Source organism: Mycteria americana, chromosome 1, assembly GCF_035582795.1.
Source record: "Mycteria americana isolate JAX WOST 10 ecotype Jacksonville Zoo and Gardens chromosome 1, USCA_MyAme_1.0, whole genome shotgun sequence".
In the NCBI taxonomy this organism is placed as follows: domain Eukaryota; kingdom Metazoa; phylum Chordata; class Aves; order Ciconiiformes; family Ciconiidae; genus Mycteria; species Mycteria americana.
Genome location: NC_134365.1, coordinates 41,643,434 through 41,656,865, shown reverse-complemented (window position 1 = coordinate 41,656,865; position 13,432 = coordinate 41,643,434). Strand labels below are relative to the sequence as shown.

Below are 13,432 nucleotides of genomic sequence, written 5' to 3'. Positions count from 1 at the left end.
GAGAGGTCCACTCTAAAGAATTACTTAAAAAGAAGTATCAGACCTTCCAACCACATTCCAAATTACTTCATGGAGTGTGACAAAATCAAAAGAAAAGGAGAGGAGACAGTTGTGTGATGTAAGATGTAGTCACAGAGAGAACTGTCAGGATGCAAATGGACATATTAAAAGTTTTATCATGTCATTCTATTACTCTAATGATTTTTTCCAATTCTTTTAACTAGCCTCATCTTTACTACAGTTCAAATGGAAGGGCCACCACATGCTATTGATACCAAGCAAAGCTCAGAGATTTCTGAAGAGCCATCTTCATAAAAGTACACACATGAAGCACTCACTTAAACAACTACAGCCTCTTGAATGATATTCATTGAGAAATGTAATTACCTGTTGTCTCCAAGGGCAGGATCCTTGGGTTTAGCATCACTATCATAAACAAAACGCGCTTGGGAGATCACTATGACATTGTCCGTAGTTTCATTTCCCAAGATAGTGATAACAGGATAACCCATCTGTAGTGTCCACTGATCCATTACTTCTTGGATATTTACAGATTTTCCAACTCTTTTTAAAGCCTTCAAGAAAAAAGAAAAGTTTCAATATGTTGAAGCAACACCATCATCCAACATAAAAAACTCTTTTTTTTTGTCCCAGAGACCATACTTAGTTTTAGAGGTTTAAATAACCATCACACATGCACACACACACATTTACACCCAATACACACACACTACATAATTTAACCAACAGTCTCTTAAAAAAAAAACCATAGAGCAATCTTGCCAGAGAGGAGAGTGACAGTCAGAAACTCTTGTTTCCCACATCATTCATGCACTTTTGCTGTAACAGAAGAAACAACCTGCTTTACAGAGTTTTAACAAGAGCCACAGAAATACTGGGTGGCTGTCTCCAAAAGATATTCTTGACCAGCTAAGGTTAAAAAAGACCCAGTGTTAGTTGATCTAGGGTACCTACAATAAGGCATATTCAAAGGGCCTGGTTTCTAAAAGTACAGAGTGTCTCTGTTCTGAAAATCAAATGACTAGTTATTTGAAAATACTGTCCCTCATGTCCAAAGTGAGGCCACGTATACAAAGATATCCCCAGCTCCTTCATAAACTGCACCTGTCATAACACACGGAGGATTAATGTGTTCATATTTGATACCGTGTCAATAAAAATGCTGTTTTACAAGTGGATTTTCATCTAAAACAAGAAGACATACTATGGCATCATGGGAGATGAGACTGGGTATGAGGAGAATGACAGGCATCATTTGTTCTTCAGCAATGGAAATGTCCCCAGCTGCCAAACAGTCCTAGATCTCAGACTGAGCAACCTCTGATGAATACAAGCAGAACCCAGCAAGAAGTCTTCAGAACTGAAGCTGCAATTGCAGTGCATTAGGAACAAAGCAGCTGGCAACAAATGTGCTTCCAGGTGAGGCAAACGGAATTATTAGCCTTAACAACAGATTTGAGCATACAGTATAACCGTAGTGGTTGTGGACCAGAATATGGTCTCATTTTTGTTCTATTTCATTAGCTGTGGGTTCTGCTGTTCTTTTAAGATTACGTTCAGCCCTCTGACCTCCCATCACCCAGAACTGTCCTAAAGGCTTTAACAGAGGAAGACACCAGGTGAGAAGCAAGAAAGACTTTCACAGCAGCATTCAACTTCAGATTAAGACATAGATTTAAGAGCCTGACTGTAACACTCAACTCTCATTAACAGTCAGTACAGCCATAGGACTCAGTTCAGTTTCCCACACATAGGTGGCTAATGTCATTTGACCTTGACTTGCCACTCCAGAAGGGTACAGATTTCCCCACAGATCTTGTGTGAAATCAATTAGACCCACCTGAACGTCTTGAACACCCTACTGCACCTAATCTGGCACTAGTTGCCTATATTTGAACAACTATCTTAAGTCCCTAGTCAACAGTCAGTGGTTTGAGCTCATTTTAAAATAATCATGTAGTGGCTAGTCAACTGAATTGCTCTCTATGCTCTGCTGACTGTATTGACTAGATTTCTGGGACTCCAGTTGTTCCTATTCACCAAGTGTCAAATGAGATGTCCTAAAATATCCAACACATCCTTGCAGAGCTGGTGGACCTACAGCAGACATATTTATCTCATGTAGCAGCTGGAAGCCAGACAGGATAAATTAAGGTAAACTTTGTTAGATGTCTGTGAACAGGCAACTCAATCCAGCCCTCACTGACAACAACCGGAGCTTGGACACCTAACTTACATGTATATACCTGCTTGTCTAGATAAATGCAGATGTCTTGACCTCCAGCTGAATCCCAGTTTTGGTGTCAATAGTTACAACTAGATTGCCATGTTTACACATGGCTTGAGTTGGTACTTGGAACCCAAACTCCCTGACTGTACTCTACATTGGCTTGCACTCTGTCTTCATTCTGGAGTGTCCAGACTAGATCTGTAGGAGAGAAATTCAGGCATGCTTGGCTCACTTTATGAAAATTAAACTCTGCCCTTATAGGTCCCTGGACCGGGCTCTAGAAACTCAAGCCGAGCTTAGGCATAGCAATCAAAGGGAGCATGGACATAGCAACTACAAGTCTCTACAGCATACCAAATGTTACAGTAAATAGTTATCTGTTTACACCAAACTTTAAAGCTTTAATAGTTTTGTCCTTCACACAAATCGTAACTCCATACAAAATCACAAACACGCCTTATGTAAATGCCGAAGCTCAGCACTTTCATGTGTTTTCCAGCTTATGGGCCTCAGTGTGCTGTCACTAAAGTCAATGATAGCAGATTCCATGAAGTATCTTTTACTGCACATCAGTGACATAGCCCAAGCAAGAAAATATATTCTAACATAACAAAGAATAGAAATGCTGCAAAAAACATATTTTAACGTTGCCAGTAGGTTAACTCAAATGGAATGTCTTTGCATCAATTTTTATATTTGCTGTGGGGTCTGAAGATCTCAATATGCACTATTCACTCCTAACCTCACCAAGAAAAATACCATGGTAAATCCCTGCTTCTCCCTCAGTGCAATAGATGAAAGCATTTTACCTTTGACAATGTGTTCCAGAGATCATTTCTGGCTGCATTGCCATACTTGTGAATGGTTAAATAGTCCTACAGAAATAAAATAAAAATACAAATCAGTATTACTATACACAAGCCAAACAACCAGAGCTGTGAATCACTGCTATTAGAAGTTAAATCACATCAATGTTTGCATTTGTCAGAAATCTAGAAATATACAATATGTTCATCCTAAGGGAGTAAATAAATGGCTTCTTAAGCTCGTTTACAATGTAAAAATTGTTGCTAAAAATTTCATTTACAGCATACATTGCTCTCCCTTTTCTATGTAAGTCACTCTATAAGCTAAATATTTTGAATATACATTTAAAACACTTTTCTAATCTCAGAAGGGGTTCCTAGGTAATTCTCAGCAATGAAAGGAGAAGCTGCTGAAACACAGTTCCAGCTGCTATTTTAGCAGGTCATTCTGCGTCTAGTGTCAAAAATTTGCTCATTCGGATAACAGCTAGATTTGTTATAAAAGATTTAACTGAGCAATAGCCTACCTGAACTACAAACTCTTATCTAGGGAGATCCTGGCGCTTCAATGTCAAAATACATCATACTGGCAACTGGGGCTGTAACAGGTTATCACAAAGGCTCTCCACAACAGGGAGCGGTGGAATAGGGGTGAGGGGAACCCAACACCGTGCTTGTGCACAGGTACATACATGTGTGTTTTCACGACATACGTGACTCAAGGTCTGGGGGGTTATAAAACTGAACACTTTTACTTATTCAGCTGCAGTTTCAATGACTGAGGGTCCATTCTTCTCCCACAGAAACCAGAAAGCTAATTCCTGATAAGCTACCATCATATTAAATTAACTTCACAAATTAATAGTTTAAGCATACGACCAGGTTAGGTCTGGGCCTTTCAGGCACAAAATGCTTCCAATTTTTAACGACATCTGGAGAGACAACACTGTTAGTTTCCACCATCTTACATCCCTAGACAACAGCTTATTCAATTACAGAAGAGAAATTCAGCAATGATTATTTGAATAACATACGTTTCAAGCATTTTGATTGGAAGAATTAAGTGAAAAAACACATCAGAGGTTGTAAATCAATGGGTTCTCCTGCATTTGAATTTCTACCATCTTCACTTTACACAATGGTAGGAGACAAACCCTAATTTACAGCACAATGATAAAAACTGGGACAAATTTGCTGACTCTGTTATCTGTGCTTTGTGTGAAGTAAGATACTTTGGGAATAATTAGTATTTGGAAAGCAAATTTTCTGATACACAAATTGTAGCACCTGTGACAGATTTAGCTTTTGTCAGCCAACTCATAGTACAACAAGCAGCAACTCCCATTTAATCACAGCCTAGGAAGGCTAAATGAGAACACTGACTCTGTAAATGCAGTGCCTAGTCTTAACAATGTCATGAGAATAACTTGGAAAAAAGACAATATTATATAGGCTGCACCTATAGCACACTGTGCTTCCATTTTGTTTAAAAATACAGAATCATCTGAGGCACAGTGAAATATTCAATAGCTTTCAAAGCTAAAGAAGTTGAATTGCAAATTAAAAAGCTAAAATAGGAATAAACAAAAGTGGGACAAGGTAAATAAATAACAACAAATATACATGTACATTCTAAGTGGTACTAGAAAATGCTACACGTATTGGTCCTTCTGAGAGTTGTTTTCAGAATTGTTACACAGCAAAATGAAATGGGTGGAACACTTGTGGATTTACTTCATCCAGGCAATAATCCTGTTTACCAATCTACCATTCGACATTAAATTCAGCTTTTACATTTTGCATTCAGAAAGACTGCAAAGACATGAAATGCTTCTGCCCTTTTCTTTTGTTTTTTCTCCCAATATACAGGTTGGGAGGTTTAGATACGGCTCATCGCTCAATTAAAAAATTATTACCCTCCAATCTAACATGTTTATCATACAATGGAAACGAAAAGGAATCCTAACATTTACAATGAAATAAGAAAATACAATGATAAACACAACATATGAGTACAGTCCTGGTACCATACAACTTGATCATCCATTTTTCTATTATTTCATGAAAGCTGCATTGAGACCACATACATAGCATCAAACTAGGAGTATTATCGAATGCATACTACACAAAAAGCAATCCTAAGTGGCAGTGTGCATCAAAATATGCTTCTGATAGTAAATCTACACTGCAATCCAAAATCTGAGTGCATTTTCTACAGGCACAAGAGCATAAAGCTACTGAACCAGGTCCCATCAAACATCCTTATATATCTGTGTCCTGTTTGCAACAATAACCAGTACCAGACACCTAGAAAGGGTATAAAACAGGGCAAGCATACAGTGACACTTCCCCAGTACGCTTTCCCAGCATCCAGCACTTCATGGCACAAGGAATCCTGAGCAGATTAGTATCTTTGTATTTCATAGTTATCTTCTGTGAATTTGGCCAGTTACTTTCGGAACTCATATAAATGTTTAGCATTTGCAACACCTTATAAAAAAGCACGTCCCACTTCAGTGATCTGTTGTGTGAAGATTCTGTTTCAAACATCTGCCAGTCTGCTGGTGTCACCTGTTGCTCCCTAGTTCTATCACTAGAAGAGACAGTGAACTACTGTTCCCTACTTCACTCTCCCCAAGCCATTCATGCTTTTACAGATCCCTATCATGTGTCCTCATACCAGAGCTTGCTTTTAAACTGAGGACACCACCAGACCCAAACACTCCCCACTATGCTGTAAAGTTACATTTTGTTACCACCATCCAAACTGATGACTTCAAAGCTAGCTAGGGTTATCATGACGCAGCCTGAACTTTCATTACCAAATTAGCAGCCTCTCTTGAAGTACCTTTCCTGGACAGGCACTCAACTTAAAAAGGAAGAAAAAAGGCTTATACAGATCAGCATCAAATACATCCCAGGAAGTATTAAAAGAGGAGCCAAAGATTGATACATACCCTGCTGGTCTGTTCTAAGGATGGAACAAGCAGGAATAGAATCCATTTTTCCTCCTGGGGACCCATATCTAAGTCCTAGGTAGCTTGCAGAGGGACAGAAGACATGTTCTCATTCACTGTAATTCTCCAGGGCAGGGGTATTAGCCACCCCTTCGCCTTTACATTGAATAGAAAAGAACCAAAGCAAACAGAAGAGAGACGCAAGCCACAGAGCAGAAACAGAGGATGACACTAAAAACACAGCTGTCTGAATCTAAGCTGCACTCAGCACAGCTCCAAAGGAGGTAAAGTGACTTAAAACCACTTTCTCACAAATACATATGCCCAGAACCATCTGGCTGCAAGGCTGCTTCCCTTCATAAACTCTCAAGTCTATCACATCAAAAGCTGTTCCATCAACTGGAGTATGCTGGAGCATGAAGATATGCTTCAGCCACCTTCCTAACTTTCAGCTATAACCCTATGGTATGTGTGAGGAGAAAAGATGGCATGAAAACCTCTTTAACAACCCAAAACTCAACAGCACTCTTCTACAGCTCCCCCTTTCTCCTTCACTGTTATGCCACCTCTAAACTTTTTCTTTGTCATGGGGAAAGTAGAAAGAGAGTTCACAGACCCTAGTGCAGTGTCACTCGACATGAAAATTAATCAAACACACACATAAAAATGATAATTTGGTTTAACATTTCAGCAAGCATCCTCTTGTAATATTCTTCTTAATATCTTGGCATTAAAACATGAAGCTAGTCTTTGCCAAAAAGAATAACGGAATATGATCCCTTCACCTCTATCAATAAAAAAAAATTAATCAGACAATGTGGTTTTCTGACATGTGTTTTAGTAATTTTTAACAATAATAATAATAAAAAAATAATAATCCCAAAATCTGTCATGCCATGAAAACAGTCCAATTACTGCAAAACCAAAACCTAAGATCTTGCAAAAAATCCCAACAGATTTAGACTACAATATAATGTTTTGTCAAATAGTAATCTTAATCCCCTCTAAAAAAAATAAAAGGCTCAATGCTTTTGAAATTATTTTATTACTTGAATACTGAAGCAGGTAGCTTGAACAGTAGTAGAAATAGGAGTACAGTTAAAAGTGCTAAAGGATTTTGAAAGATGTTTTTAGTTATGCTATATTGATTAAGCTTGCAGGCCTTTTATTGTATTAGACTTTTTTAAGAAAAGGAGATAATTTAAAAGGAAAAGTCTTTTATCCCTTTGCAATCTTAGTTCTCTCAGTACTGCTAGGGATTGAGCCTCTCGGTTTCGAAAAAATGAACTACCCCACCATTCAAACATGATAACACTCACAAACTAATAAAACGTAGTGACTGATAAATGCAAAGAGGTTAAACAAGTGTAAAGGGGGAATAAGTCTCCAAACATGTATCTTACTTTTAGGGGAGACTTCAGATCTATAACCAGGAACTGAAACATCAATTCTAGGACCAAATTCCTTTCTTAGTTTATCGGTATGACGTCGACTGGTTGGCTGAAGGAACAGCTCCCAGCTTATATGAGTAGTGCTGAGATCTGAAACAGATTAACATTGAATAACTTTTTCTCCTAAAGATAACTGGGAAATGCCACTATATAAGATGAGTGAGGGACAAGTAGCAAAATATTTTGGCATCAAATTCTTGTGGCTATGTTCCTCTGAATGCCCTCATTTCTCAGGGCTCAGGAAACAGCAGTCTTGGCTCTACCTCCCTGTTTTGTATTTAATTCCTGCTCCTGGGTGCACATCCTCCTCCCTTCAGCCTACAATATGTTCTTGTTGAACAGTTTTATACACGACTGCTGTATCTCACCGAAGATTTAGAGCTACTAATAAAACATTTAGTTCAGGTGGAAATCAGGCTCTAAGGCTCTGGCTATCAAATCCAGCATGTTTGTTTTCCCAGAAATTTGTATACTTAACCTTAAGACACCAGACACCACCTGACAGATGCTGACTCACTGACTTTAACATGCCACCTCTTTTTCCTCTTTCCTTCACACTGCTAACATCAAAGCTGCTATCGCACATTATCTTGACATTGCCTAACATTCAAATAAAAAAGCTTGGGCAAGGGTCAGAGGGAGGAAAGTACTGCATATGTTTGCAATGGTGAGTGACAAACAAGAGGGAGTGAACACCAGTGGTAAAGCACTACCAGCAAGCTACAAAGAAGTGAAGATTCCCGTAAGAGAGGAAGACTACTGAATAGAAAAGCTAAAACAGCCAACTAGGTTTGCAGTATTTTTCAGCTGTACAACAGACTAACCCTTGAGAAAGAGCCTTAAGGAACAGAAGTGATCACCCTCCTGGCTGGACAGGCAGACAAGCAGTAGAGTACAAAATAAGGAGTAGGTAAATTCACCTTATTGGTCATGGTGAACATTGTATAAGGCAAATTAGATGGGGGTTAACTCTATTTGTGTCAGAATTAATTTGTACCAGCGAGTCAAACTGAAAGAACAGCACTGATCAGACCACTTATCAAAGCAGTACTGCAAAGCCAGCTAAGAAAAACCTTGGAAACAGATTTTTCCAGGTCAAGTAAGCCAAGCAACTTCTTCACCTTCTACATCAGTTTTACTAAGAGTGCCCAAAACTGCTTCCAGGCACTCTTGTCAGAAACTGCCAACCCACAGAATACAGTAGAGTCATGGAATATACTTTAACTTTCATGAGTGAGTTCTACCAGAGTATCAAAAATGTTGATATCCTTCCTATACTTTAATGTATTATTGCATTAAAATGTGTTCTTCCAACAAAAAATGAAGTTACTTACTGGCCGACAAGCCAAGAATTAAACTACCTACCTAGTTAGTTTAAGCATTTCAACCTACAATAACAAAAACCAGCATCAAAATTATATTGAAACAGGAAGCACATCAGGAATGTAAGGCCATACCTGCAGTGTAGATAGCCCCCACCTAGTACTAAAATTATCACATCTGTTTTATATACAGACACAGCATCAAATGCACGATGCTGCCTTGACCTACAGTTCGATGACACTTTGGTGGTACAGCCAGATTGAGTACCTTCCACAACCTCTGCTCCTCCTTGTCCCCATCCCCGTGTTTGTGAGGCTGCTTTGCAAACTAGGCCTCTGAAATGGCCTGTATAGGAAGTAAATCTATCATCCTGCACCAAGGACACCCTTTCTTCCTTGATCAAGTTTACCAAAAAGGACTCCAAACTCTTCCACTGGTACAAATGAATTGGCACTGGGTGGCCATGCATGGATGGGAACAAGCGGCTGGAGGTAGCACTGAGGGAAACAGAACGGTGGCTTCCTAAGCCAGTGGCCTGTCCAAGTGTCCACCAAGTATTATGAAAGAGACCAGACAGAAGGAGACACAGTGGTGATTTCAGAATACAGTTAAGTGAAAGATTATCAATGTATCGCATTTAAGGGAAACAAAAAGTTTATTTTGAAGTGCATTTCTCTAAAAGCAATGCTCAAATGTTCTTTTCAAATGTTCAACTAACAGTTGATGGTATCGTTCCTCATCAATAAGCTAATTTTTACAGTGAATTAGTTAACCTTCATTAAACCCTATGAACAGACACTGTCATTCAGCACTGAAGTAGACTAAGCTCAGGGACTTCAAGTCACAATGAAAACACTATCATGAATTAAAGTAAATGAAAAAACAGTTAACTTCAGTTTTGAAAGTGCCCACATGGGGCTACAATGAGGTTTAACTAATCCAATTACAATTCACACCTTCAGCTACTTTGAATGAACTTTTGTGTGTCCCTGTATAAACACAGCTTAAACCTTGTTTACTTGGCATTAAAAGTAAAACTCTGAATTAGAATTTTACACCACTTTGAACAATCAAAGAATATAGCTTCTAAGGATAATCTTTTTTTTCCTCCTTATTTCTAATAATTCTACACATATCAGTGGAGCTACGTGTTGAATCTCTTCCACATAGAAATTTATTGGCTAACATATTTTAAGTGATTAGTAATTCTATCTCTTCATTTTCTGAAAGTGGTGTCCCTGTAAGATGTCCAGGCCTGGCAGATAGGACTGGGGATTTTTTATTTTTTCAATCTTCTCCAAATCTTTTTTGTCTTTTCCTTTAAATAATAACACTAAAGAATTATTTTATCTGCTCCATATACAATCACACTTTCTCAATTGCTAATTTATCCAGCCTGCATTTTTACCATTAGCTGCATTAAGCAATTAAAAATTCTTAAGAGCAAGTAACACTTTCAATGTTCCCAATAATTCCACTGTGGTACCACAAGAAAGCAATATTTAAAGTGTCCACTATCAGGAACTTCTTAGCTAACTTCTAGGCTCAAACTCACAAATAGGTAAAAAGAAGTTAAAAAAAGCCTGAGAGGTGTGCAACATACTTCAGAGGCATCATGCAAGTATTCACTTCAGATGCGTTTTTGCCTTCTCTTTGGGCCACTATCTTAGTCAATGCATATAATCCTAGGGAAGGAAATCAGTGGAATCCCATCAATGTACACCAGCTGAAATTCCAGCCCTTTATTTTCAAAAGGTATATTTAGATTTTTTTCACACACAACAGTGATACAATGCTCGCAATCAGCAGCAACTGGAAAATATCCACTGTCAACATGTCATATCTGCAATTAAATCATTATATCCAAACAGCAAGCTATAACTACTAATCAGGAAAAGTGATACTGGAACCATATATGGAAATAAATCTTAATTTTCTCTAGAGCCAATGATACTGAATAGGCCATATAATTATAGTATTTTACTTTGTCCTTTTTCCTTTGTAATTCATAATACTCCCATACGCTCTAACAATAATCAGATCAGAAATGACATTTCTGGCATTATATGGGTCAATGGGATTTTTAGCACTGATTTCAGTGGGAGAAGAATTAGGGCAATGTTGAGAGCATCTCATCCACGGTGTTGGAAGTGTAACATTCATTTAGAGGATACAGACAGGACCTGCTTCCTGTCCCAAACAGCTCGCCGTGCAGGCTGAGACACAAGAGAAACTAGAAAGAGAAAGGAGGAGGCAAGAGCCGTCATTAAGTCAATAGGACTGCTTTCTTCGCTCTACCTGCTTCTTGTTGATAAGAGACTAGTACTGTAAATCAGAAGTAACCCAACTGAAATCAATATGGCCCTGTCATTTTCATTCCAACACAAGAAAAGAATCAAACCTCAAACCACTGTAAGAAACACAATTTTGCAATTAATACATCTTCTGCATTGCAACTCAGTGAAGCCAATGTGAATGGGGCACCTAAAACAGATTCAAAATTTGTACTCAGGCAAATTTCCAGCTACTTTAAATATATCCTGCTTTGCTGGGAATCCTTATTAAAAGATCAGAATTATTAAATGGAGAGGTTTCTTTCCCCTGTAGCTTCACCTATTAACTATTAACATGAAGAGGAAGGAGATTCCATTTTGAAACACAGCAACAGCAATTGCGGTGGCAAAACAGTTTGCATACGAAGTCTAAAGGGAACAGTTAGAAGGATTGCAGAGTTATTGCCTAGCAGAGTCTGATGCTATCTGCTGTGCAGTGAGATACCTGCTAGTATATTAAGCTTGGCTTTAAAGAAAAATGTATTTGATGTATTATTTTGTAGTGGTACTAAACTACTGAGCTAAGAACAAATCTTACAGAAATAAAGTACTCTTTGAAATTGAACTGCATATATTTGACTGAATTTGTACATTCATTTTAGTTCTGCCTTGTTTAGTTGTACAATACATTTGAACCTAAAACCAGATATTGCTCAAAAAATACATTTTTAATGCACACAAAAAAATGATGGAATGTTTTCCAGAGATATTTGGATGGCACCTGCTAATTGTGACAGGTTGGCTGCTCATTCCTCTGCATTAACTTTAACTATGCCCAGGGATTGCTAACCAGGCAAAAAATCTCTGCTCTACTTTTCTGTAATTTTTTGTATAGAAGCCCCAGAATTGGAAAGAAATTAATGCAACTTACTATGAAAAGGTCACCATAAATGACTCAAGAAAACTTACTGTAAGTATGATTTGCATGTCACTGTGTCTAGATCATAATGACCTGAAACATTTGTACAGTAACAATGAATAACAGATAGGAAAGCAGTAACAGTAAAGCTTTGACTTTGCTTATAAGTTATTTGTTGTTTGTATCAATTGAGTAAATGTTTCTCATGGTGCAAAAGACCATCAGACAATAAGGTCACTAGAGCTGCATTTAATTTTGCAAAATGAAGACACCTTAAAAATCATTATCATTTACATCTGGCTATATGCTACTGTGTCTACCTAGCTACAGTAACTGAACTTTAAATGTATGTAGAGAAAGAGAAAAGAAGAGGGAGGAAGAGGAGAAGAAAGAGGAGGAGAAGAAAGAGAAGGAGAAAGTTTTGATGATGGCTTATTTTATCCAGTAGGGATTCAGCTTTTTTCTGAATGTCCTCCACTGGGCTGAACAGAAGTAGATTTATTTCATTTCTGACGTGTTTTAAGTGTTAACTAGGAGCTCAATCCTGCAATCTTTGTGCTGGAAATATCCCCACTGACTTCTAAAGAGCTAATGGAAATTTTGATTGCTCGAGGATGGCAGAATCGCACACAAAACATGTACTTCCAGCGCCCTGTAAAGTCCATTGTGCTGCCTCATAGCAACAGAGGCGAGGTTGCCACTGAGCTCCTATCAGGAAAACAGTATAATTTCATTCCAAAAGAAAGTATTTTCTTAAATAGCTGCTCAGCCCGCTGATGTTATCTGAGAATTTATACCTATCATTCTTACTCTTAATAATTCCTGTAATAAAAATGAAGGAGAAAATAGTCATAACTGAATTTCACATGCAACAAAATAAGAGAAGCTCACCGAAAGCAAACCAGGTGAATACGTACGCGGTATCTGTAATATGACTGCACCATTGTCATAAAGGGCAACCCTGTTCTGAGGAAACAAACTTAACTTGTTAAGTAAATCGTGTGTGTACTAATTGTTTTTCTTTTTGTAAGAAGCTTTAGCAATGGAGCAATAAAGAAACATTTCATCCTAGCTGAAGGACAGCACGACTTCCTCCTAATGAAGGCAACACCAACTGTAACCTTGCTCTGAACATGGGCACTGGGGACATCGCCGGCTACGGAGGTTCAGCAGGACCTGCCATTATCACTCTTTATAACTCTCCCTGCTGGGACCTCCAATGTGGCCAGAGTGTAACTGTTTGAGCTGAAATCTTGTCTTCAAAATGCCTGTCTCGGACTCAATTCTTCTCCAAAATTTCAGTCAACACCAGAATGAAAGTATGGAAAAATATCACATTTTACCTTTTCTTGGCACTCTTTCCTTTGAAAAGCTCTGCTGTCCCCATGCACTGGAGCAGAGGTCTTAAGGTCAGAAGGAAAGTGATCTTGTTTCAGGAATGTGCTTAGTTCC

The 13,432-nt window shown here is 38.3% G+C and overlaps 1 protein-coding gene across 2 annotated transcripts in view; it reads right to left on the bottom strand.

The window, feature by feature from the left end:
• The window catches only part of TRHDE (thyrotropin releasing hormone degrading enzyme), a 223,227-nt gene that overhangs the window by 72,197 nt on the left and 137,598 nt on the right, over positions 1-13,432 (bottom strand). Inside the window, exons 8-9 of one of the 2 annotated variants that reach the window (XM_075495695.1) lie at positions 3,061-3,126; positions 388-575 (exon numbers count right to left, since the gene is read on the bottom strand). In XM_075495695.1, coding sequence (XP_075351810.1) covers positions 388-575; positions 3,061-3,126 — 254 coding nt within the window. The remainder of the gene's footprint in view (positions 1-387; positions 576-3,060; positions 3,127-13,432) is intronic. The other variant, XM_075495703.1, reaches the window with a different exon arrangement.